Below are 26,040 nucleotides of genomic sequence, written 5' to 3'. Positions count from 1 at the left end.
CCTATACTTCTCTGAGAAAGACGGGTCAAGGACATTATTTTTTTACTATCAAATACAATTTAATAGCTAATTCTTATTCTTTTTTTATTGTCAAGACACATACCTTTTGCTTTCCAATGGCACGAAAAAGAAATACCTGTTTGTTTGTTTGTTTGTTTGTTTTTGAGGGATATGGGGGCTTCACTGGGGCCTTTCAAGTGCTCACCACCCTGAGTAATGACCACCATGTATCTGGCTGTCGTTCAAAGCTGTGGGAAAGGAATGTGTGAAGGAATCCACACTTTCCTCTACTGTGCTTTAACAGTTTACTGTGGAAATACCATAAATCTCACTGTTAGAGTTGCCTACTTATGACAAACACTTGTCCTATTTAAATAGAAAAACAGCATTATTTCCTGATAGCATCAGACTTAAGTACTTTGAAAAACTCTATCACTAACTAAAATACCGCCACACAGACAGGTATGGTGAAGTGCTCCTGTAATTCCAGAACTGGGAGGCTGAGGCAGAATTGAAAGTTCGAGGCTATCCTTAGCTACATAGAAGAGCTCATCTCAGAAAAACACAACACAACCACAGTGGTTTAAACCCTTCTGGGACCTTGCTTTCTCCTTCTCCAAGCCCTGGCCTTTCAACAGTCTACGGAAGTAACCACCCCACCGCCACAGGACTGAACCCAGGGCCGCTCATACCCCTGGAAATGCTCTACCACTAAGCGGTATACACCTGCAGCCCCTTCATAGTTTTATTTAAAATAAAAGATTATCTTTGTTGGGCGATTGTGGGGCATGCCTTTAATCCCAGCACTTGGAAGACAGAGGCAGGTGGATTTCTGAGTTTGAGGCCAGGACAGAGCCAGGGCTACACAGAGAAACCCTGTCTCAAAACAAAACAAAACAAAACAAAACAAAACAAAACAAAACCTCTCAACTTGACTAGATATGAAATTAAAGACCTTTTAAAAAATTATTTTATTATTTTTGACTGTCTATATGTCTGCCTGTATGTGGGTATTTGCATATGAGTGCAAATACCTATGGAAGCTTTTGTAAACAAGGTTGGTTGTCCCAACTGTACAGGATGTGCTTGACTGCATGTAGGCAGGAGGTATATGCTTGCCCCCAATTGGATGAAGGTGGAAATGCATAGCCTTGTGGGGTTTGCCTTTATAAGCCCATAACTAACATAATTTGTGGCCATTCTCAAGGAATCTCCAGTATGAGCCTGGCCAGTCTTCATTGTCTGGGCCAGCGTTTAATAAAGTTTGCTTCAAATTTGGCTCAAAAATTGTGGTTGTGGTCTTATTCTCAACCAGTGAGATTAACTCAAGGTCTCCAAGAGTTTCTTGGGCTTGTCTAAAACTCCCTCTGTTGCCTAGGCTGGCCTTGAACTTGTGTTCCTCCTGCCTTCGTCTCCTGAATAGCTGGAATCACAGGCCTGTACAATCAGGCCTTGTTTAAAGGGGCTTCTGACGGTAACAGGGCTTTTTGTAGCCTGAATTTCCACCCCTTCCACCTCTCTTTGTATTTCTTCTTTCAGGCTGAGCTCAGGGTCTCACACACGCTAGACAAGCACTCTACTATAAGCTACATCAACCATTCCCCATCCACCCCCGGTTTTGCTACAGGATCTTGCTAAAGTGTATGCTAAACCAGGCATGGTTTATATACCTGCAATTCTGGCACTAGGGAAGCAGAAGGCTTATTTTGAGTTCAAGGTCATTGGAGTCTACATGGTAAGCTTCATGGCAGCCAGGCCTACATAAACACAGGCTAGCCCCAAACTTCCAATTTGCTTGAAGCAGCCTTCCAAGCAGCCAAGACTGCAAGCACTCTCTACCCCCAGAGGGTTCCTTCTCTCTATTTGGCTAATTAAAGCCTTATCAAAGCTCAGGCTGAAGCTATATTTTTACTTCTTCAAAAGAGGTCTTCCTTCCCAAATCAACTGAATGATATTCCTTGCCATTCTTTCCTTTTGTTCTATTCTACAGGACCCTGTATAAAATATCTATCACACATAAAACTGCATGCTTACTTGTAGGTATATCTCACCATCATCTATCTCTTATATAATCAATCAATCAATCGCAGGAGGCAAGTTCACAAGTGTGTTTTGTTCATCTTCCTTGAGGGCAGTATAGTCAGGCACTATGCTGGTTGGTTGGTTGGTGGCAGTTGTGGGCATGGATTCACACAATGAGTTCTTGAGACTCAGAATAACTGGTTGGACCTGGCACACACGCCTCTGTAATCTCAGCACTTGGGAGTGCGGATCTGGAGGATAAAGAACTCAAGGCCACCCTCAGCTACCTACTGAGTGCGTTGCAGGCCAGGCTGGATTACAGACCACTTCTCGTGGGATGGGGGCAGAACCAGATACTGGGCCAGGCTTTGATCCACGTCAGCGTTCCGGAGGCAAGCCAATCCTCCCCCGGTGTGGTTAATTTCACATTCATTGGTACAAAGGCCATTCATTCTTTAGCTATTAGCTCCTATCAAACGTGAACCAACAGTAAGGTGCCACAACCAAGTAAGGAGCAGGGTAAGAGAACTGAGACACGCCTTCCTGCTGCCAGCCTCTCGCCTGTCTGACTGCTGTGCTGAACTCCCTCACCGGAAGACAAGCAGGCGTGGGGGTGCTTTTGGCAGAAATGAGGTTAAGTAACCTAGATTCAGTCAAGCTGGGACTTTTCTATCCTTCCCCTCACTCATCTGAGCAGGTCAACTTGATCCTAATGTATAAAATTCAACATAGCTTTTATAAATGCAATAAAAGCTCACAGTAATAAAAAAAAATTGCTCAAAACAATGCAGAAACATAAAGAGCTAAAAAGATGGCTCAGCAGTTGAGAGCACTGACTGCTCTTCCAGAGAACCCAGGTTCAATTCCCAGCAACCACATGGTAGTTCACAACTGTGGCTTTACAACTCTGCAGCTACACAGCCAATAAGTGGTGCAGAGACATACATGCAGACAAAACACCCATACATATAATATAAAAATAAACCATTTTGGAAAGGAAATCTATAAGGAAGATTGTGAAAATGTCCTGGTTCTCCTTCCTGTTTCTTCTAACTTGCAATGTAAGAAGCAGCTACTATTGTCAACAATACCACAAACACTATTCTCAAGCCAGAACAGTTTCCTCTGACCTGGGACATTCAGTACACAGCCAACAGTCCTAGAAACCAGGGACAGCTAGAAATTCTGTCTTTCGGAGGCTTTTCCTGAGAATAGTCAGGTACACACAGGCACTTTATTTTTGCAATGCTCTTCCAACACTTTAGATCAAAATGTGATTTTTGTGTGTATGCAGTGCATACAGTTTCACTCAAAGTGAGAAAAGGAACTAGGATTCTGTGGCCCTAGCAAGTGAAAGTGTATTTCTCAGGAACACTCCAGTGCTTGACCTATACAGCAACTACATTATCATTCATCGGGCAGCTTGAATATCATATTTCATTGATTCTCACATATCATGAATAAGGTACAAACCTAAAATAACTTCGGTTGTGGGGGGGTGGGGGGAGGAATACTAGTGAGATCCATACATCTTCAAAGCCAGGTGTGGTTCTGCAGTAACAAACCCATAGTCAATACAAACGCTTGTCAATATTCAGACTGAGGACTCTTGAGTCAACCTCACCAAATGCAATAATCAGCCTCCATTCCAACTTGACTGGATTCTTAATTACCGAGGATCTATACATGGTGGGAGTGTCTGTCAGATGTTCCCAGGAAGGGTAAGCTGAGAAGGGAAGACCCTCCTTAGAGTGGACAGCACTGTGCAATGGGGTGGGTGAGGTCCTGGAGTGAATACGGAGAATAAACCGAGTGAGAACCGGCACATAGCTGAAGTGGAGAACCACTAGACATCAGGGGTGTTGGGCCATGGACGTCTCCTTAGAAGTTATATAGACACAGAGCCAGGCTAGCCTGAGAGAGGCTATAGGATTAGAGGGCTCAGGATGCTTGAGCTGCCGGAGCCCAGATAACATCACCACAGCCCTTGATGTGAAATATAGCGTTGGAATAGTGTTTGCTCTGTTGGGTTTTGGTTTCATTTTAGCCAAATTTTTCCTTGCTATGTGTACTTGTTTTTTGTCAACTTGATAGAAGCTAGAATCAACCAGAAACAGGGAAGCTCACTTGAGAAATGCCTCTATCAATGGCCTGTAGGCAAGTCTGTGGGGCACTTTCTTGACTAAGGATTGATGTGGGAGGTCCCAGCCCACTGTGGGCAATGCCGCCCATGGGCAGGCGACTCTGGGTTATATTTTTGAAAGCGAGGTGAATGAGCCATGGACGGTGAGCAATAAACAGTGGTCCTCCTTGGATCTGCATCAGCTCCTGCCTCCAGGTTCCTGACCTAGAGTTCCCACCCTGGCTTCCTTTGATGATAGGCCAGGACATCAAAGTACAAACCAAATAAACCCTTTCCTCTCCAAGTCCTCAAGCAAATAAAGACACACTATGACTGGCTTTTTAAGGCAGTTGCTGGGGATCAATCTCAGATCCTCACACTAGCAAAGAACACTTCACCAACTGGGCTATCTCCCCTGTTCCCTCATTCTTCTTGTATTTTTTACATTTATGCACATATGTGTTTATTGGATGTGTGTGCATGTGGAGAGGGGCCTTGCCTATGCCACAGAGCATGTGCGGAGATCAGAGACGATACTGTGAGAGTTAGTTCTCTCCTGCCAAGATTGAACTCAGGTCATCAGGCTAGGTGGCGAATGCCTTTCCCAGCTTAGCCACCTTCCTAGACTCCATGCTTCCATCTCGGTATGGAAATGGTTATTCTATACCACTGTATACTGGAAAGATATAGCTTAGTCTTTGGTCTTTAAGGTCTTATGGGTCAGAGGCTGCCTTGAGTCTCTATGGAAGGCATTCTAAACTGTGAACGTGTGAACAATGCTAGAACGAGTTGGATTATGGGGACTCCAGATCAACTAAGTACACCTTGCCTTGCATTATGCTATGTATATCATATCATACATGGCATGTGATATATGATATATATATATATATATATATATATATATATATATATATATATAATTTTAGCCTTGGAGGACTAGGGGTAAAATACTGTATTCTACCCCTTAAAATGCTGTCTCATGCCTATAACTTCAGCACTTGGAAAGTGGAGGCAGAATGAGATGAAGAATTCAGGGTTATCTTTGGCTACACAGTGAGTTTGAAGCCAGCCTGGACTGAGACTTCAAAAGCAACAACCATAGCCGGGCAGTGGTGGCACACGCCTTTAATCCCAGCACTTGGGAGGCAGAGGCAGGTGGATGAAGTATGGCCAGAAGTTAGGAGGGAGAGAAACCCTTCTTTCCCTTATTTTCAAATTGAATTTTATTTATCTTTAGACTTACTTTTTTATTATATGTGTGTCTGGCCTGCATGTATGTATGTGTACCACATGTGTGCCTGGTGTCTGCAGAGGTCAGAAGTTATCTGACCTCCTAGAACTGGAGTTAATGATGGTTGTGAACCACCTGAGCCTATATCCTTTGTGAGAGTCAGAGCTCCTAACCACAGAAGCATCTCCCCGGGTGTTCTATTTTCTGATTAGATGCAGATGTGCCTGAGTATGTGTTTGTGCTCAGGTCCCTTTGGAAGTAGAGGGTCACACACAGGCAGTTGTGAGTAGGCGTGGGGTAGGTGCTGGGGATGCAACTGGGGTCCTTTGGAAAAGCAAGGTATGCTCTGAAGGACTCAAGTCATCTCTCCAGCCCCTTACCCTACTTTGTTGGGCTCTCTGGAACAGCACTGGGAGGAAGGAACCATCACTCCACAGTGACTGACCGCTTTTCACAACACAGGCTTACTTCCTAAAACCATCCAGGAAACTGGAAGCATACTTCTGTAATCCCAGCATCCCAGAAGCTGATGAAGGAGGATTACTAAAAGTTCAATGCTGCTGGGTGGTGGTAGCACACGCCTTTAAGCCCAGCACTAGGATGCAGAGGCAGGAGGATCTTTGAGTTTGAGGCCAGCCTGGTCTATGGTCTACAGAGTGAGTCCCAGGACAGCCAGGGCTACACAGAGAAATCCTGTCTCAAAAACAAAAAAAAAAAAACAAAACAAGAAGGAAAATGAATTTCTTTCGTCTAATAACTTACTTCTTAATCCTGGAAGCGTCTGAGCCGATGTACTTTGGGGCTCAGAGGACTGCTTACCTGTCCATTTTTGCCTCCTGCTGACAATAGGCTGCGTAGGAGATGATGTTCTCATGGCTACACCTCTCAGTGGCCAGAGCACCGACGTAAAGAACAAAGTCTGCATCCTTCACGCCCTCTGGGTCTAGCATACCCACTGCTCCACACGGCCACTTACCCTCTCGGCAGACCCGGCATTGCTGCACACGCAGGTGAAGAGAAAAAGCAGACCAGAAATGTATAAATTCAATGAAAGTAAGTGACTGCTATTTATAAAGGTCAACAATCTAAGATGCAGGGTAAAGAGAAACAGGAATAGTTGTGAACCTCTGAAACTAGGTGTGCTGGTTCATTCTAAACATCTACATGCTACAACCTAACATGTGAGAAGGGGGCTTCAGATTAGGAACGGCCTAGACCAGGCTGGCCCAGCAGGCGTGCCTTTGGAATCGGCCTTGACTGATAACTGATGTAGGAGAGCCCAGCCCACAGTGGGTACACCACCCCTAAGCGGGTGGTCTTGAACGGGAAAGGAAGCTAAGAAAGCAAGCCAAGGCTGGTAGCAAGCAGTATCCTCCATGGTTCCTGCTGGAGTTCCTTGGTCTGAGGTAATGTGGTGTGGAATATCACCAGGCCTGTCTTTAAAGTGCCTGCCTTGACTTCCCTTAATGATGAACTACAATCTGTAAGCTGTAAGAAACCCTTTTCTCCCCAAAATTACTTCTGGCCAGGTATTTACCACAGTGACAGAAATGAAAGTCAAATACTCTGTGAGGGGGCTTTCCCACCCACGCCCACGCCCACCCCCACCCCCACGCCCTTTTGCTGTACTGGGAATGGCACACACAGTAGGCAGCGCTCTACCACTGACCTACATCATAGCTATAATTCTTGCGACTTCCTTGGGATATGATTATTTCAAGTTTAATTAATAAAAACGTTTAACCTAGTAGAAAGTATTTCCCATTACAAAAAAAAACTTGGGCTTGGAGAGTAGAGATAAGGCTGCCAGGCCTGGAGCCTACCTGGGCAAAGGGGATAACTGCCTCTCAAAAGACATCCTCTGACTTCCATACACATGCCGTGGCAGGCACACACAAACACGATAAAAAAGAAACTAAACGTTTTAAAAAAAAAAAAAAAAAGCCAGTATCTGGGAGCACTTGGGAGGCAAAGGCAGCTAGATATATATAAATCCACGGCCAGGCGGGCCTAAATGCTGAGTTCTGGGGCTATGTAGAGATGCTAGCTCAAAAAATAGCAAGTAAGTAAGTAAATAGATGAATAAGGTAAAGCACTTGCTATGTAGCCTGACTACTTGAGAATTTGACCCCTAGGATTCAGAGTGGAGAGAGAATCAGCTCCTAATAATTGACCTTTGACCTTCACATGAGGGCGTTGGCATGCATGTGGCTGCACTCACACGCACACATCAACACACACACACACACACAAAATAAAAGTCAAGTCAGAATTTTGTTCCAAATACAGACAATACAAAAGAGTACAAGGCACGAGTTGGTCTGTTCACAATGTCGCCCTGTGTACAGTCTAAGATGGCTGGTCTCTAGCCCTCCAAGCACATCTCACTGTGCTCTGAAACATTTGTAGAAACTTCCTGAGCAACCCTAAGCATCTATGTATAACTATAAGCCATGAGGGCGCTGCTGGGAGGCTCAGCGAGTGAAGGAGCTCACTGCCAGGATGCCCGCCCAAGTCTTATCACTGGTACCCACATGGTGGATGGAAAGAACCAGCGACTACAGGTTGTCTTCTGGTCTCCGAACACACACCATGGCACTTGCACACCTACCCACACACCATATAAATAAATGTAGAAAATAATTTTTAAATAATCAAATACACTGTGATTTTTTGTTTGTTTTGAGCAATGCTTTTGAAGAAAGTGGGGAGGAACCCCCAAATTTCCATTTCACTTATAGAACATATATATTGCTCATTCTTTTTCTTTAACACGTGTGTTTATGTTTGACTTTTTACATTTATTTCGTTATTGTTTTTGTGTGTGTCTGTCTCTGCAAGTGTGCATATGGCCACCTGTGGAGTCCAGAAGAGATTATTGCAGCCCCAGGGCTGGAATCACAGATGGCTGTGAGCCATCTAAGAGGTGTGCTAGGAACCAAACTTCAGTCTTCTACAATAGTAGCAAATGTTCTTATCCACTCAGCCCCACCCCCACCTCTGTGCAACTTTTACTGGAAGCCATTAGGAGCTGAAGAGATGATCAGTAATTAAAAAAAAAAATATATATATATATATATATATATATATATATATATATATATATATATATTTTAGGCTCTTGAAGAGACCCTAAGTTCAGTTCTTAGCATCCATGTTAGATTGTGCACATGTGCCTGACTCCAGTTCCAGTGGATCTGATGTTTCTGGCCTCCATGGGCACCGATGCTCATGTTCTCATAAACATACACATACATACAAATTTAAAACTAGAAATTTTAAAAAGGGAAGAAAACCAGGGATGGCTCAAAGGCTAAGAATATTGGCTGCTCTTCCAGAGGACCCTAGTTATGCAATGCTCTTCCCAGGACCCACAGAGAGGCTCACCACTGTCTGTAACTCCAGTTATGGGGGATCTGATGCCCTCTTCTGGCCTCACCAGACACTGCACACACATGGTGTGTATACAGATGCTCATGCAGGCAAATCAGCCATACACATAAAATCAAAAAAATAAATGAGAAAAAAATTAGCACCTGAACTGACCTAGATTGTTTAATGTTGACTGCATATTCCTCCAGATCTGCCTTTGTCTAATTTATTTTGCTTTTTGATTTAAGTCTTGCTATGTAGCCCAGGGAAAGTCAAACCTGGATCTCCTTCCTGTCTTCCAAGTGCTGGGCTTACAGATGTTATCTCACCCACGCTCCCTGGGTTTTTGTTTTGGTTTGTTTTGGCATGTGCACATCTGCACTTTGTAGATAAACAGGCTAACTAGGCCCACTGACGGCCAACATTTCTTCCTTCAGGTAAGAGCTTGAGTGTCTCTTCAAGTCAGCACACAGATGTGTATGTATTATAGCCTGGCCACTGGCTAGTATTTTATGGAATAAAGTTCGAACTTGGGTTGAAGCTGATAGTTTATATTTTAGGAGGCATTAAGCTGTCTTTTTAAAGTGCTAAAAGAAATGTTCTGGGGGCGAAAAGGTAAGGTTCTCAACTAAACTGCTGCAGGAAATCCAGGCACAAATGAACCAAAGAGCAGATCAAACACGCTTGTAAAGCTTTGAAGCTCTGAACCCTGCCTGCATCAGCTGTTGGGAGAAAATGGAGTCGCAGTGGCAGGGAATGTAACTCAGCTGTAGAGTACTAGCCTGGCACTCAGGAGGCCTCACAGTCACTCCAGAGTACCACAAATAAAGGAGGTACTGTTTTTTCACACTTTTATCTAAAAACCCTTGCTGAGAAAGATTTGGAACGTCTCTTTACTGTCTGGGGCACAGGGAGCCTTACCTGGAGATGCTCCTCGGGCACTATAACAGGCCCACACTTGGTATGCACTGCACACTCTCCAGTACAGTATCGGTGTGGATCGTTCTCTTTCCGCAGGTACTGGTTTGTTGCACATTGTCTTTGGTTTATTCATACGTCAGAATTTACAAAAAAGAAAGAGAATAGTTCATAGCAGTTAAAATACAGCCATACACTTATGGAGGCTTGAAACAGATGTTCCCAGTAAACTGGGGCATTTGCACATTTGGTCCCTGATTGGTGGTTGTATGGGGAGGTCTTGCTGGAGGGAGTCTGTCACTGGGGGCACAGAGGTTTCAAAACAACTTTGTCATTTCAAGTGTACTCTCTGTTTTCCAGATTGGGGGGGTCTCAGATGTGAGCTCCTGGCTGCTGCTCCAGCCACCTGTTGCCCGCCACTTACTTCTCCATCACCATGGAGCCTAACTTTCTGAACCATAGACCCCAAATAAGCCCTGCCTTGGTCATGGTGCTTTATCACTACAATAGAAAAGTAACTACTAAGACACCCCTATGTTACTCCCTTAAGAATGGTTACTATTGCCGGGCGGTGGTGGCGCACGCCTTTAATCCCAGCACTTGGGAGGCAGAGGCAGGCGGATTTCTGAGTTCGAGGCCAGCCTGGTCTCCAGAGTGAGTTCCAGGACAGCCAGGGCTATACAGAGAAACCCTGTCTCGGAAAAAAAAAAAAAAAAAAAAAAAGAATGGTTACTATTTAACTAGCCAGGCAGTCCTCTAAGAGACTTCAGGTCTATGGGAAGTCCTCTTGACTTGGATTATCAAATACCTCACAAAACAAACAGCCCAACCACACGGAGGAGGGAGGAGGAGGAGGGAGGAGAGATAAGGACAGTTTATAATGGAAAGGCAGAAAACTGGGCCATTCTGTAGGCGCTTTTTGAATCCTTTTAAATAGCTTGTAGTTTTAGCTTCTAAAAATACACATAATAAAATTTTACTGTAAGAACTGTACATTGTTATATTGATAAGTGGGGGATTTTACGGGGCTAAATGAATGAAGGGAATGATCAATGTCTAATGTCACATACCTGCTAAGTAAGATCCTGCCGGCAGGTCTTCGAACCTGAAATGTTTTTTCTAAATAAGAAATAGCTTGTGGGAAAAGTTTGTTCTAAATAAAAGAGAAAAAAAAATCTAGTTAGAATGATGGTCATGGAATATAGTGTGTTTAAAAACATGGGCTGGGTAGTGGTGGAACATGCCTTTAATTCCAGTACCTGGGAAGCAGAAGCAGGTGGATTTCTGAGTTCAAGGCCAGCCTGGTCTACAGAGTGAGTTCCAGAACAGCCAGGGCTATACAGAGAGTTCGAGGCCAGCTTGGTCTACAAAGTGAGTTCCAGAACAGCCAGGGCTATACAGAGAAACTCTATCTCAAAAAAACAAAAAACAAAAAACCAACAACAACAAAAAAAAAAAAAAAGAAAAAAGAAAGAAAAAGAAAACAAACATGGACTATTAATGAGTTTAAAAACAAGCAAGAAAGCTAGGATTCTGGGATACGGACACCTGTGCTAGCTCATAAGGCAGCAGAAAGAGAGAGAATCGACGAGGAAACAATGATAAATTCTCCAGTGGAGTTTGGGAATAGAGCATTCGGCAGAAATGTCCCCAGCTCACCTTACACCCTAGAAAACATAAATCTCAACGATCAATGACTGAGAACATTAATGAAGATGTACATTCCAACTATTAGTGATTATCTTATGTAGAAGCTCATTAAGTTCTGTGGGCCACAGAGCAATGGCTTGATATGTATGTGTGACACTCCACAGTTAAAAAGCTGATGAAGGCTGGAGAGCTGGCTCAGCCGTTAAGAGCACTGACTGCTCTTCCAGAGGTCCTGAGTTCAAATCCCAGCAACCACATGGTGGCTCACAACCATCTGGAATGGGATCCAATGCCCTCTGCTGATGTGTCTGAAGAAAGTGACAGTGTACTCATATATATACATTAAATAAATAATATTTTTTAAAAAATCTGATGAGGGCTGACAAGATGGCTCAGCAGGTAAAGGCATTTGCTGTGTAACCCTCATAATCCTAGCTCCATCCCAGGACTCCACAATGGAAGAAGAGATCAAACTCTGAAAGTTGGATCTCTGACTTCCACCTGTGCCTGTATATGCACAGGTGTGTACCCGTGAGCATGCACATGCATGTGCACATGAGAAAATACACACATACACACATACACACACACACACACACACACACACACACACACACACGAATACCTTGATGAAATTGAATCTATGTTAAAAAAAAACTCTAGGACTGGAGAGATGGTTTAGTGGGTAAAGTCATGTGCCAATCAAGCCTTGACCCCTGGTGATCTTAGTTTAATCTTTGGAAGCTGTGATGGAAGGACATAACCACTTCTGAAAGCTGGCCTCTCCACATGCACCATACACACAGTAATGATGGTGATAATGCCTCTGCCGTGCCATACTGTCACACCAACTCATCCTCAGGACCACAGGAGAATAGTACTCTCCATGTATTGCCCAAAGTGCTTTTTGTACCCTATCCTTAGCATGCAATGCTTCCCCCAAAACTTGACAGACCAAGAAAAAAAGATAGGAATACTGTTTAATGTCAAATTATAACATGATAATGTCAAATACCAATGAAATTTTATTAAACATATCACAAAAACACCTTTATTAAAATGAGAACTATATTTACCACCAACATCTTTTATTCACTCATTCACAAACCAGCCATGTATACGTTTTTCTTTTTCATGGAATAATTAGCATATAATAAAATGTAACCATTTGAAGTATCCAACTGATGTGTTTTTATTATTACATACCTTTACAAGATATCTTTTCTCAGGGAGCAACCTGAAAAGGAGGAGAAAAACATAAGAACTGCCACTCTAAGGGCTGGTGACATAGCCTAGCAGTAGGACACAAGCCAGTGGGCATAAGGCCCTGGGTTCAGCCTCCATCACCACACAAGGAAAGTATGGCCGCCCTGAGGCAGCGCACCACGCTGCCTCCATGACTGTACCTGTCAAGGGCTCTAAGTAGCTCTACATAGAAGCACACGGCTTCCAAAGTCTCTGCTTACCTTCACAGGTGTGTGAGACATTCTGCTGTGCCCATGCATAGCCACACACTAGTTCATTCATTCAGAATGGTCAAGTTGGAGAAGGACATGGACTGCTCTATGAGCAGTGCATCAACCACCTCAGATCTCAGTCTGTGGTCTGGGCTGCACTCAGAGGACAAGCTAATTAGACTACATACTCGACCTACTGAATCACTCTGGAAACTTCTGCATTAGAGTTTATACGTGCTGCTCCTCTGCTGTTTCCTTTGAATGCTTATTGACAAGTGTCTTCCAGGTCTGCTACGGCCACAGTCAAGGAAGGCCACACTGGTTCTCTTTAAATTGTTCATGATAAGCAGTTTTAAGTGCATACCATGGTCTGTGCCCTTTCAGAATGAAAGGCAGTCTCAACTCAGTTCTGTGTTAGAGTTACGCCAGCCCTTCTCTAGCTCCATCTATGGATATTCTGTTAGATAACCATGAAAATATCTTTAATACTTAGACTGACGATAGAAAAAGACGACCAGGCTGAGGCAGTCTGGGACTAGCCCGAGGAACACGATGAGGTGATAGCCAGTGTAGGCAGCATAGGAAGATGTCGAAAACAATAAACACGCGGCAAAGGAACAGCAAACTTACTCTTCAATGCTCTGATCATAGATGGTCTTGATTCGCAAATGTCCATCAGCATCTCTCTTTGTGACATGATTTGTCTTAAGATGGACCTTATTAATGACCTGGAAGAATGAAGTTTGAAAAAATCTTTTTTAAAGGTTGATATGACATTTTTCTTTCTTTCTCTCTCTTTTTTTTTAAAGATTTATTTTTATTTATTTTATGTGTATGAGTACACTGTAGCTGTACAGATGGCCGTGAGCTATCGTGTGTGGCTGCTGTTGATCTCAGGACCTCTGCTGGCCCCACTCGCTCCGGCCCTGCTCACTCGGGGCCCCACTCGCTTCAGTCCCGCTCGCTCCAGTGTAATTTACTGCAGCTGTCTTCAGAGGCACCAGAAGAGGGCTTCCGGATCTCATTACGGGTGGTTGTGAGCCACCACGTGGTTGCTGGGATCCAAACTCAGGACCTTCGGAAGATCAGTCAGTGCTCTTGAGCCACCACGTGGTTGCTGGGATCCAAACTCAGGACCTTTGGAAGATCAGTCAGTGCTCTTACTCGCTAAGCCATCTCACCAGCCCCGACATTTTTCTTTACTCAAGTAAATTTAAATATAATAATGTGTGTTAATTTAACTGCCCAACTGAGACCTAAATAAAATTAATGAGCTAAATTTTAAGTGTGACACTACCCTAAAGTCGCTTACCTTATATTCTATGATGTTAGTGCTCCTGAACCCGAAAAGTTTCCCAAGAAAATGTTAGCACCTGAGAGATAAACATTTTGAACTTTTGCCGTGAGTAAAATTGTTACAGCCACGCAGCTGCCAAAAAGGCTTGGTCTTTGGGAAGTCTCTGCGGTTTGTCATATGAATCCTAGTTTTGCTGACTCCGAGCCTTTAGCAACTGACAAGAGGGATGGCTCTGTGGTTAAGAGCACCCTCTTAACCAGACTGTTCTTCTGAGGGTCCTGAGTTCAGATCCCAGCAACCACATGGTGGCTCACAACCATCTGTAATGAGATCTGACGCCTTCTTCTAGGGTGTCTGGGGACAGCTACAGTGTACTTACATATAATAAATAAATAAATCTTAAAAAAAAAAAAAAAAAAAGGACAAGAGACATTAATCCCAGCACCACGGAGTTCAAGACCAGCCAGAGTTACACAGCGAACTGTTAGACTTTGTCTTAAAAAAGAGAAGAAAATGACAGGAGACTAAAAGTGTAAGAGTGTGTGAGAGTATGTTTGTGAAAGTGTCTGGTGTGTGAGTGAGTGTTTGTATGTGTGTGTGTGTAAGCAAACACCATCCACAGGGTCTCTAGTGGGCTAGGGGGTTGCCAAGCGGGTTGCCTGTTTGTCTAGTTAGCCCCAGCAGCCCTCCTATCTCTGCTTCTACACAGCTAGGATTTAAGTACGTACTTTCACATTCACTCAGTTTTATTTTTTCATTTCGGTTTTTCAAGACAAGGCTTCTCTGTGTAGCTCTGGCTGTCCTGGAATTCACTCTGTAGACCAGGCTGGCCTCAAATTCATAGAGATCCACCTGCCTCTGCCCTGAGTGTTGAGATGGCAGGCATTCGGCCACCCCGACCTGGTTTTATTATTTTGATTTTTTTTAACCTGAGTTCTAGGACACCTAACTCAGGTCCTCAAGCTTTAAAGGAAAGCACTTTAACAAAGGAGCTATTACCCCAGCCCTAACAGAACCTTAAGCTACCTTTGAAGAAGAGCAAAACCTTCTTACAAGAGAATATTCTTTTTTTGAGAGAAAGAAAGGATTTCCCTGTGTAGTTCTGGCTGTCCTGGAACTCACTCTGTAGACCAGGCTGGCCTTAAACGCACAGAGATTTGCCTAATGGGATTAAAAGCATGCACTACCACAAGGCTCTGGATGACCAACCTTATGTAACTTATGAAGCACAGAAAAAAAAGTTTTAGCTAAATAGTAGGCCATGCATAACTCATTCTTGTAACTATAACAGCGAATAATTGCTCCTTTCATTATTTTTCTTTTTTCTTTTCTTTCTTTTTTCTTTTTTTCTTTTCTTTTTTTGGTTTTCCTGAGACAGGGTTTCTCTGTATATCCCTGGCTGTCTTGGAACTCACTCTGTTGACCAGGCTGGCCTCGAACTCAGAAATCCTTCTGCCTCTGCCTCCCAAGTGCTGGGATCAAAGGCATGTGCCACCACTGCCCGGCTCTACTATTTTTCTTACATTTAGTATTTCTGGATATTTATACAACAAAAATGGGATTACTCATTTTGTAGAAAACTAGCTATCCTGCATGCTATTGATCTACAGTGTGTACTGTCCACTCTCTCCCCCTGGCCAGACAGCCTGCCCGCAGTCATTTCCTCATCCAGCAGGTGACAGAGACCTGTGGCTTTGGTTGTGCTTAGCTGTTGCTGTTATCTTACAATGCTGGAGGCTAACCCAGCGCTTTGGGTCATACACGCCATCAGTGAACTACAGCCGCTTGGGTGTCTTCGTATGCAAGGCACTGTGGCAAGTACTTGGATGTGAGTGTGACATCTGCACTGCCTTGAGGTGATGAAGAACGTCGAGTCCAGTAACTCCTAATAAACTGAGTCAAGGCCCCAGACAGAAGGCATGTAGGTCAGCTTTAGAGAGACAGGTTAAGGAGAGGAAATGTCATGGGCAAGGGGCTACTTGAGAAAAGTTAAAGAGAAACAGAGATTATCCTCTCTCTGACTTACACAACAGGCCACATACAGACTGCAGAAGCCAGAGCACCAAGCTTAGCACTAACATACAAAAGTGGAACTGCCAGCTTCTAGAAATGGAATGGTAGCTTCATATAGATAATATATTATCAAATTTGGAGGAACTATTTTAAGCCAATTCTATTTTGAGTCAACTGTGGTAATCCACCCCTATAATCCCAACACTTGGGAGATGAAGGCAGGTAGAGGGGTACAGAGTGAGTTCCAGGCCAGCCTGGCTCCATGAAACCCTGATTCAGAAAACAAAACAAGCAAAGAATGCTAGTTGAAGGCACTAGAGGAGAAAAAGACACATCTTGTAAGGTCTGCTCTTGAAATACAGGAACTGTGCCTCTGATTTGTAAGGCTCCCTTCCCCTGAGGTTTTGTGCAGGAGGCAGAACGCAGAGCCTTATGGGCTTAATGAGTACACATGTCCTGATCTTGCAGTAGCACAAGGTTACGGGGAGAAAGACTGTCGGGGGGAGACTCACAGAGGCCATTACCTAATGAAAACTTAACAGTCATGAGACCCAGCAGAAGAATGTGATCTGTGCTGGAGGAAAAGATCAGCGAGCAGAAACTACTTCGGTGGACCAGAACTGAAGCAACTCTCTTAATCCAACTGCTCACAGGGCTCACAGGGAAATGGGAGTATAGTAAAGTGTTGAGAACGGCTAGCAGTAACAGAAAGAACCAAATGAGAGGGAGGGGCATGTGTCTTTTTTTTTTTTTTGTATTTTGTTTTGTTTTGTTTTTTTGAGAAACCCGGCTGAACTGTAGTCTTAAAGAAAGAAGTATAGAGACACCGGGCAGTGGTGGCGCATGCCTTTAATCCCAGCACTTGCGAGACAGAGGCAGGTGGATTTCTGAGTTCGAGGCCAGCCTGGTCTACAGAGTGAGTTCCAGGACAGCCAGGGCAACACAGAGAAACCCTGTCTCCAAAAACCAAAAAAAAAGAAGTATAGAGACAACAAAACCATCAGATAGCATTTACAGATGTTATTCAGTGCAACTTAGAAGCCAACTTGGGCTACACATCGAGTCCCAAGCTAGCCTGTGTTACAGAAAGAGACCCTGCCTCAATAAAATAAATAAAACAATCCAGCTGAGACACAGTGTCATGTTAAAAGCTGAAGCCGTGGGGCTGGAGAGGTGGCTCAGTGGTTAAGAGCACTGACTGCTCTGCCAGAGGTCTCAGGATCTCTCAATTCCCAGCAACCACATGGTGGCTCACAACCATCTGAAATAGGATCGGATGCCCTCTTCTGGTGTGAACCCCGTGTGTAGGTGTCTGAGAGTAGGAGTACATGGATTAGAACACCAGCACCCTCCCAAACAACCTGGGCTATATGAGACCCTGTCTCAAAAAAACAAATCAAAACCCACAAAGCAAGCCGGGCAGTGGTGGTGCATGCCTTTGATCCCAGCACGTTGGAAGGCTGAGGCAGGTGGATTTCTGAGTTCAAGGCCAGCCTGGTCTACAGAGTGAGTTCCAGGACTGCCAGGGCTATGGAGAAAAACCCTGTCTCAACAGAATAAAACAAAACAAAAACAAAACAACAACAACAAAAAAACCCACAAAGCAAAAAGTCATAACATAACCACTTAAGATTTTGGCTCATGTACTTAAACAGCATACATAAAAACAGTCTTGGAAATTATCAAAAACTGATTTTTTTTTTTTAAATGAGAAAGGGTTTCTCTGTATACGACCCCTGGCTGTCCTGGAATTCGATCTGTAGATCGAATTCAGATTCGAGTGCTGGGATTAAAGGCGTGCACCATCACTGTCCACCTAGTAAAGCTTCCTGATAGTGTCTCTTGGTTAGTCACGGAATATTAGTAACTATAGGACTGCCTCTGAGTGAAGGACTCAGAATAACACAAATGTCATCTCAAGGAAATTTTAAAACTACTCTGGAAGGCAGGCCTGAAAGCCATGTGTACCACAGAAGAGAACCTGGTTAAATACCAGAATACAGGGTAGATAAGGCCTCCTGAGGAAATGGAAAGAACATTCTACTGGGGTGATTTTGGTAGGCAGATCTGAGTGAACCGAAACTAAAAGAATTTAGACTGGGAGAGAATCGAGGTGGAAGGAGGTGCAGACTTCAGAGCTAGTAGAAATGGGATAAAGGAAGTAAAGTGATAAATAACTAGAAAACAAATTCTGAACTTTAGTCTCCTGAGTTTTCTCAGTAGTAGCCTTCCAACAGCTCTGTCTGGTTCTCCCATCAACTGCTTCTCAAAAGTCTTCAGATAAGTGGTTCTCGGTGTGGTGCTTAAATAAGCATCATCGGCATCTAGGAATCTGAATTGCGGGGATGCATGCCAGAGCTCCTGACTCAGAAAGTGGGGGAGCGGGCCGGCAATCTGTTTTAACGAAGCGCTTCGATTATTCTGATGCTCGCTCAAGTTTATGGTACTACGGGCTAAGCGGAATGGGAGGGGACAAGTGCCTAACTCAGCGGCTCTGCGGGCAGCAGGGGCTGACGGCGGGTCGGGCGGGTCGGGCAAGGACTTTCTCCTGCAGAGCACCTGCAGTCCGCCACCCGGGACGCCGCACCCTCCACCTTCCTCCAGCCACTCCCTCGCCCGGCCCGTTCACGCCCCGCTTTGCCCTACCTCAGTGTCCGACAGGACGTGATGCCGACACGGAGGCGAAGTGCCCAGGGAGACCGGAGCGGCGCCGGCCGGGAGCCCGCCCAGCACGAGCAGGACGCCTCGCACCCACAGGCAGCTGCCCCAGCGGCCTCGCGGCCCTGGTCCCGGTCCGCCTGCTCCTCCAGACCCCGCGGCCGCCATCTTCGGGCCGGCGTCGTTACCATGGAGTGCGACGCCTCCCAGCCGCCGCCCGCCCTCGCCGCGGACAGGTGGCGGGCCATCAGCCGCCTCTTCATTGGCCGGCATCGGGCTGGGTCCTGCGGAGGACGAGGGCAGCGGCGACCGCGGCGACGCGCGGAGCTAGCCAATGAGCGCCGGCGGGCAGCCCACGTGAACTGAGCTGTGGGAACCCTGGCTAGCGGGGATTAGTGGAAGGCGGATGGGCGTGGGGAGCGGCGTATTCAGAAGTAGCTGCTCCCGCTTCATTCAGTAACTGTGTCCGGGCAGAGGCTAAGCACTCGACCTACAGCTTTAGTCCTGTAAACCAGATCCCTCAATCCATTCCAGCACTTAACTACCAAAGCTACTTATACAACCAACTAGGTTAAGGTACTCTTGTGATAGCTTGTCTACCCATTAACCTAGGAAAAGTTGGATTAGCCCCTAGCTACAAGATTGAAGCCTTTGCTCAAAGGTCACTTGCCATGGCAGGTGTAAGTCATTCCTTAAGGAGGTTCAATCTTTCTGTTTATCGCAAATGACTAATTCCCAACATTGGCTCAACTTTGTAAACATACGTATTCAGCCACCAAAGCCAACCCCCCCAACCCCATTTCTTAAAAAAAAAAAAACAAAACATAACCGCTTTTAAGATGGACTTTAGGAATTTAAAGCACCTGTTTATACCGGCTTGTCAAGATAAATACTAACGTTTTTACACCTGTTAATTTCAGTTAACTATAATAAAAAATGCTCAGCTGAGTACCTAAGACTCCTTGTGATCTCCTTTCATGGCTTGATTTATTGTCCTGGAGTCACCCAGCCCTTCCAGTGTACCTTTCACTGCTGACCACATCCTGAGAGGCACAAGCTGCTTTGTTGGTTTTAGGAGGAAACAATTTACATTGGAATAGATCCAAGACTGACACCCCTAAAAAGTAGATTTCAATGTTAAGTACATTACAGGTCTAGTGAGCTAGTATAGTTGCTTTTTATTACACTCCTTTGCTTTGGAGACCACTCACAGCAGGGCAATGAGTACACATTCTAAAAGAACAACTTGCAGAAATGTCAACTTCGCCTTGAACCAACCAACCCTTCTGGGAACTGCCTTGTGCCCTTTTCATGCTTAAGAGTTTTTCCAACAGTAGCAGCACCATTTTAGTGGGAAGAGGACCCAATCACTTCATCTAGCCCAGGCTCTTTAGCAGTGCAGACTAAACTGGTTAAGAACTTGCTAGCCATCTAAACATGCTTTATTTCCAGGATATCCTCAAGCCTACTAGTGTTTGAGAGCCCTGCATAATTTTGTAAATACGTTATTATCGACCCTGCAACTATGTATTAAAACTAAAGCCATTTTCAAGGGCAGCTTCCAAGGTAGAAAATAAAATGCACCAGTATGACCTTTTCAGGACACATTACTTTCATTTGACCAACCCCAAATCAACCACCCCCACCCCATTTATCCACAAGTATCATTCTAATTCTTCCTAACTCCCAGCCTGAGCTTCAGGATCTGTCCAGGGAACAATTATGTACCATTTTTTTACATTTACCATATTTACCTCACTCACCCACAGCACCCAACTAGGGCACATGCTAGGCAGTGTTTCAATGAGTTCCACCCTAGGCCTAAGATGATTTAATGCCTCTTTCACTAAAAATCTAGAATGGATATCACTCTCCTATAGGTTATTCATCTAACCCTGTTATCCTCCAGCATCAAACTTAAAACTTTTTCTGAGACGGGCTCTCACTACAGTCCTGGCTGGCTTGAACCTCAAGAGATCTGTTTAGGTATCGGCACTGAAGGTATATGCCACCTCACCCATTATTGTCTAATACTATTATACAGAAGTTCCTTGTACTCCACAAACACTGTACAACTCCAACTACCTTAACAAAGAGAAACTCAATTTAGAACAGATGTGGAAAAAAAGTACAAGAGCACAAATCTACTTTTATTTATTTACTCTCCATTAGTTTAAATCCGGGATGGGTACAGCATCTGGGAAAAAAAGAGAAACACAGAAACATTAGGTGAATAATAAATATCCCATTCCACATTATCCACCCCAAATGCAGGTGATTTTATCCTGATAGTAAGGAAGCATTTGTACAACATTCTATACATAACACTCATTCTGTATATGTTCTGTGTTGGGCACGTACATTCTCAGCTGCTGTTCACTTCAATTTGAGATGGAAAGGTCTCTCACTGACTGTCCCAAAGACCCAGGGGATTCTCCCGTTTCCCTAGGGCTAGGATTACAGACACTGACGCTATGCCTAAATTTTTCATGTGGCTGTGTGTGTGTGTGTGTGTGTGTGTGTTGGTGGGGGAACATTACTCTTGTGCAGCAAGCGGTTTACCGATTGAGCCACCTCCCCAGCCCCAAGAACCAGTACTTCTCCCCCCCCATACCTAACCCCAAGTATTATGAATGAATTATAATCAGGACACTGAACTGACCTATGAACCCCAGCCCCAAATTCAGCATTCAAAACTAAACAGAAGTACTCAAGGGATGGTGAAATGGCTTAGTGAACACAGGCACTTGCTACCAAGTCTGATTTCTTGCAAATGCCATAGTGGAAAAGCTGACCCCTACAAATCGCCCTTTGACCTTCATACACTGCTATGCCAATGCGTGCCCACATACATACACATAAAAGATGACAGTGCTAAATGGTGGCAATGACCCAACATTCCCACCCAAACCCAAACTAAAGAACAACAAGAATCTCAACATAATGTGTCCAAGACGTGGGCCAAAGTCCTGAATCATGGCATGAGCACACTTTCCACATACAAGATCAAGTCACTATCTAGTCTGGCAGTACTGAGATGGTAGGCATGATAAACCATAACATCTCCCAAACCTAAGATTAGCTGGTTAGCACTGGCCTGAAATCCCAACTCTTAGAAGGCTGAGGCAGAGCCAGACAGATTTCTGAGTTTGAGGCCAGCCTGGTCTACAGAATGAGTTCCATGACAGCCAAGGCTACACAGAGAAACCTGGTCTCAAAAAAAAAAAAAAAAAAAAAAAAAAAAAAAAAACACACAAAAGGCTGAGGCAGGACTTTATGTTCAAGGCCAGCCTTGAAAACTTTGTGAGACCCTGCCACAAATTAAAATTAAGTAAAACATGAGCCTTGTTCCAGCCCAACCAGGACTACACTGTGAGACTTTGTCTCAAAGACACAAACAAATAAATGCCGTCCAAAGTATTTCTCCTCCCAGGTAGCTTTGGGGATAACTGAAGCTTAAACGTTATTTGTTTGCGGACCACCCTCACCTCTTTCACCCTGTCAGACAGTTCTATGTTTTTCACTTAAGTCACTGGTTCATAGAATTGGTTCTATACTCTGGACTTTTCCACTCACAAGTCCTTAGAGGTAAGTAGTAAGTGTTTTGCTATTAGCACTCACCACACGGATTCTGTGTCCAATGGCCTTTGCAGGGAGGTTGCTTCGGAATTTGGCGCGAACCATCCCACTGTTTCCATGGGCCCGAGTTACTTTCCCCCAGATCACTCTGGTTTTGTTTGGTTTGCCTCCAGGAGTCACTGTATTGCTGGTTTTTAAAAAGACATAAGCAGCAGGAGCTCAAACACCAACATAAATCTGACACTAATTCAGACATTTCCTAGGATCCAGGCTTCTACTTCAACTTTCCACACCGATCTCCTTGAGAAATTGGGGAGGGGGGTTGCTGGGGGAATAGAACAATATTCAACAGTTCATATACATAAAGCCTACTTCTATAAGGTTATGACTACTAAACACAGAAGAATCTATGTGTTCTAAAAACATTAAGAGTAAATTTAGAAAGAAACAGCGATGAAGCCTACTTGGGATAAAAGCTGAGAAAATGAGGACTTGAAAACACAGGTTATCAGAGACAGAATGGCAAGAAGCAAACCACTGAGGTCTCAACTAGTCTGAAACTGAGACTTGACCCTCATTCAGGCCTTCGCCCCAAACGCTGGGACTAAAGGCACGCAAGACTCACGCACACACTCTTGACCTGACAATGCACATAAGGCCCAAATTCTATATGCCCTTATGTTCAATTCCCAGTAGGAAAAGAGGGACCAGAGAACCAATATAATACCCACCTAAAGACACAAACACCCCACACAAAAATATCCAGTTCCAAGGAATCCAGCACCCTCACAGCTATACAAACATGCCAAACACCAATGCTTATAAAAATTAACTAATTTTCATAAGTTTTCTCAAATGTAACCTCAATTGCTCTAAATCAAGGTGCAATAAATTGTTTTCTGACAGAGCAGGGTGGCATCATCTAATTCCATATAGATTTGGGAATAGGAAATCACATAATAACAAAACCAAATCTATTCTAGTAATTTTCATTTCTAGGAATTAAAATGAATCAAGATACATTGAAAAGTATTACAGAAGGTCTTTCAAAGGAAAAGGAAAGGCACTAACAGCTGTACTTTGTTTTGAACCATGTTAGGGACTCAACACGGGGACTAAGGGCCAATGGTGTCTATATATTCAATATCAACAACAAAAGGATCCTTCTCTAATTTCCTGTAAGTTCTTCACGGCCTCTAAGAATACTCAACACCACCATCCATTTTTCACTTAACACCCCTACCTTTTCAGTAGAAAAGAAAAATGAGATTAGTCAACTAAAAATTAAAAGGCATGGACACATACTTACTTTTTTGCTTTATACACATATGCACATCTCTTGCCTAAGTAGAACTCAGTTTCATCTCGGGCATAAACGCCTTCGATTTTAAGAAGAGCCGTGTGCTCTCTTTGGTTCCGGAGACCTCGCTTGTAGCCAGCAAAAGTGGCCTTGCACCACAGCCTAAGACATATAAGAAAGACATGATGACTGCGCTATTACAACTTTTCATTTAACTTTTAGCAAACCACCATTTGTTTTGTAGTAATTCCTACTCAAGCTATCTACAGCAGTACCTAGTCCACCCCCACCCCAGCATTAAACTTGGGCTCCACGTTTAGTTAAAATAGAAATGAAAAAAAAAAAAAACAAAAAAACAACTATACTTTAATTGCGTACCTTCCAGACATACTTGCTTTTAGAAGTCCTGTTCCCAGCAGGCCTGGAAAAACAAAAACAAACAAACGAGAGAGCTCAACTGAAAGCCATGCAGCACGTTTCCCACTTGTCATCATTTCTCGGCGCGTTGAGATGGATGCAGTTAGCGTCTCGATTATGTGGAACTCTTACCTATGCCATGCCACCTACAAAAGGAAAGGCTGGCAAAATACTCAGACTTCTGACAAGGAATGACAACTAACTACTCGGAAACGTGGGCAAACGCTAGGTGGGAGGACGACTCAACAAAGATTTAACTTCTAGGACCCCCCATACGGAATCCAGAGGCAAACTCATGCCTCCATCAGTACACAAGACAACTAACACATGCAAGGTCCAGCTCTGTGCGGAGGAAACCAGCTCACAGCGACCACGGCTTGCTGGGCAAGCAAGGCCGGGAAATGCACCCATTTCCTCCTCCAGAGCCCGAGATCAACCGAGATCAGCGACCTCTCCTCCCACGGCCGGGGGCCTCAACACCATCAGCCCGTCATCTCCTCCATCCCGTCCTCCATTCTCCTGGAATCCCCAGAAACCTCTGGCGGTCAGGTTCTCCGAGATGCCAGGCTGCCTCGGTGAGGGATGGAACTAAACCCACCCCAGAAATCTGGCCCCAAAATTCAGCAGCAGAAACTTCGCTCACCTCCACCGGCGCCAAGATGGCGGAAAGAGGAAGGTAGGCCCCACCGCGCGGCCTTGTGGGATGCACGCTCCGCCCCTCTCGTCGCTTAGGCCGCTTGCACTCTGCCAGAAAGCAAAGGTCAGAGAGAGGCTCGACTCAGTCACTCCTTGCTCAGGAACTTTACTTTTTTTCTCCTGCGCTTTCGCCCTTGTAAGCGGCAGCAGGTATAATTTAGGAACAAGGAAAGGCAAAATTATAGTCGACTAAGAAAGAGTCAAGGGTCCTACCAAAAAAAAAAAAAAAGCCTGCGCGAGGCGTTGCCATAGCTACCGATTAGTTTGGTTCCCGCCTCCAGCCGGGTTGGTAAAGGTGAGGAAAAGTAGTTGAGTGTTTTATCTTCCTAGAAAGGAGACTGGCTGGGATCCTACCATAGAAGAGAGGAAAACCTGGAACATTGAAGGCAGGAGGAACGCTACTTTCTCCTTGTTTATTCTTTCCTTTTCTCCCATCTTTCATCTTTCAGTTAACAAACAGGGTGTGGTGGCCCTTGCCTGTTAACCTCAGCGTTCCTTCTGGAGCCTGAGGTAGGAAGGAGACCCACATCACAAATTCGAGGCTAGGCTGAGTTACATAGCAAGGCCTCATCTTAACAGCAACAAACACCTTTGAGGCAAACCGCGGGGTCCCGGTGCTTGCTTGTAACCTCAGTATTCTAGGTGTGCGAGCAGGAGAATAGAACTTAAAAGGCCATCCCCTGCTACGTAGGGAGTGCCAGTCAACCTGAAGTTACATTAGACCCCATCTGAAAAAAGGGAGAGGGTGTGAGGAAGTGAGTGATAGATGTTTTTCCTTTGCCTGACTTGTCGGATGAGGATAAATTTAATAGACTCAGATTTACATTTTCTAGCTTGTGCATTAATTAAGGCAGACTGATGGATCCATTCATTTATCCAGAGAGTAATTTATTGAATGACTACCACTACCAAGAATGGTGTCGGCTTGGAGGGCACTAGAGTAAACAAACTAAAACGTCAGCCCTCCTGCAGCCTACGTGGGGGAGCAAGGTTGGCATGTAGGCTCTTGTGTCTGTAATCCTTGCCCTTAGAAAGCTGAAGTAGCCGGGCAGTGGTGGCACGTGCCTTTAATCCCAGCACTTGGGAGGCAGAGGTGAAGAGACCCAGATTCGGGCCTCTATCAGGCCGAGGCCGTGCACTGAAGGACGACGAGACCAGGCGATCGGATGCAAGAGCAAAGAGGCTTTTATTTAGGGCTTCGGGTACCGGGCATCTGCTCTCAGGAGAGTGGCGCGCGGATGTACTCAGGTGCGGGGCTTTTATAGGGTGCATGAGCCGGAAGCAGGCATACAGAAGCAGATGCAT

The 26,040-nt window shown here is 44.6% G+C and overlaps 3 protein-coding genes across 8 annotated transcripts in view; 1 reads left to right on the top strand and 2 right to left on the bottom strand.

Moving 5' to 3' along the window:
* The window catches only part of Lmln (leishmanolysin like peptidase), a 63,096-nt gene extending 43,639 nt beyond the window's left edge, over window positions 1-19,457 (bottom strand). The window contains exons 1-6 of one of the 2 annotated variants that reach the window (XM_031363693.1): window positions 18,732-19,457; window positions 13,406-13,503; window positions 12,525-12,555; window positions 10,739-10,821; window positions 9,672-9,789; window positions 6,198-6,376 (exon numbers count right to left, since the gene is read on the bottom strand). In XM_031363693.1, the coding sequence (XP_031219553.1) occupies window positions 6,198-6,376; window positions 9,672-9,789; window positions 10,739-10,821; window positions 12,525-12,555; window positions 13,406-13,503; window positions 18,732-19,016 (794 nt within the window). In that variant the 5' untranslated portion in view covers window positions 19,017-19,457. The remainder of the gene's footprint in view (window positions 1-6,197; window positions 6,377-9,671; window positions 9,790-10,738; window positions 10,822-12,524; window positions 12,556-13,405; window positions 13,504-18,731) is intronic. The other variant, XM_031363694.1, reaches the window with a different exon arrangement.
* Window positions 1-26,040, top strand: part of Iqcg (IQ motif containing G) — a 104,451-nt gene that overhangs the window by 39,548 nt on the left and 38,863 nt on the right. The window contains exon 1 of one of the 4 annotated variants that reach the window (XM_031363697.1): window positions 24,789-24,885. The exons of 1 other annotated variant lie outside the window; for it this stretch is intronic. The gene's annotated coding sequence lies outside the window, so the exon portion shown is untranslated. 2 more of the 4 variants (XM_031363695.1, XM_031363696.1) reach the window with 2 other exon arrangements.
* Rpl35a (ribosomal protein L35a) lies at window positions 20,862-24,764 on the bottom strand. Of its 2 annotated transcripts, none has more exons than XM_031363699.1 (5): window positions 24,683-24,764; window positions 24,001-24,043; window positions 23,632-23,784; window positions 22,365-22,509; window positions 20,862-20,940 (listed from the first exon to the last, which is right to left on the bottom strand). In XM_031363699.1, the coding sequence occupies exons 2-5, from the start codon at window positions 24,009-24,011 to the stop codon at window positions 20,917-20,919; spliced, it is 333 nt and encodes a 110-aa protein (XP_031219559.1). In that variant the 5' UTR covers window positions 24,012-24,043; window positions 24,683-24,764; the 3' UTR covers window positions 20,862-20,916. The 2 variants fall into 2 exon arrangements, with proteins under 2 accessions (XP_031219559.1, XP_031219560.1); XM_031363700.1 differs by lacking the exon at window positions 24,683-24,764 and adding an exon at window positions 24,576-24,668.

The sequence above is a fragment of the Mastomys coucha genome, unplaced genomic scaffold (assembly GCF_008632895.1).
Source record: "Mastomys coucha isolate ucsf_1 unplaced genomic scaffold, UCSF_Mcou_1 pScaffold12, whole genome shotgun sequence".
NCBI lineage: Eukaryota > Metazoa > Chordata > Mammalia > Rodentia > Muridae > Mastomys > Mastomys coucha.
The sequence above is the reverse complement of the archived record's forward strand: the minus strand, read 5'-3'. Positions and strand labels throughout refer to the sequence as shown.

Coding starts and splice junctions, on each gene's coding strand:
- Rpl35a (XM_031363699.1), bottom strand. Junction 22,510..23,631: donor TATGTGTATAAAGCAAAAAA/GTAAGTATGTGT, acceptor TTTAAAAACCAG/CAATACAGTGACTCCTGGAG. Junction 20,941..22,364: donor TTGGACACAGAATCCGTGTG/GTGAGTGCTAAT, acceptor TTTTTTTCCCAG/ATGCTGTACCCATCCCGGAT.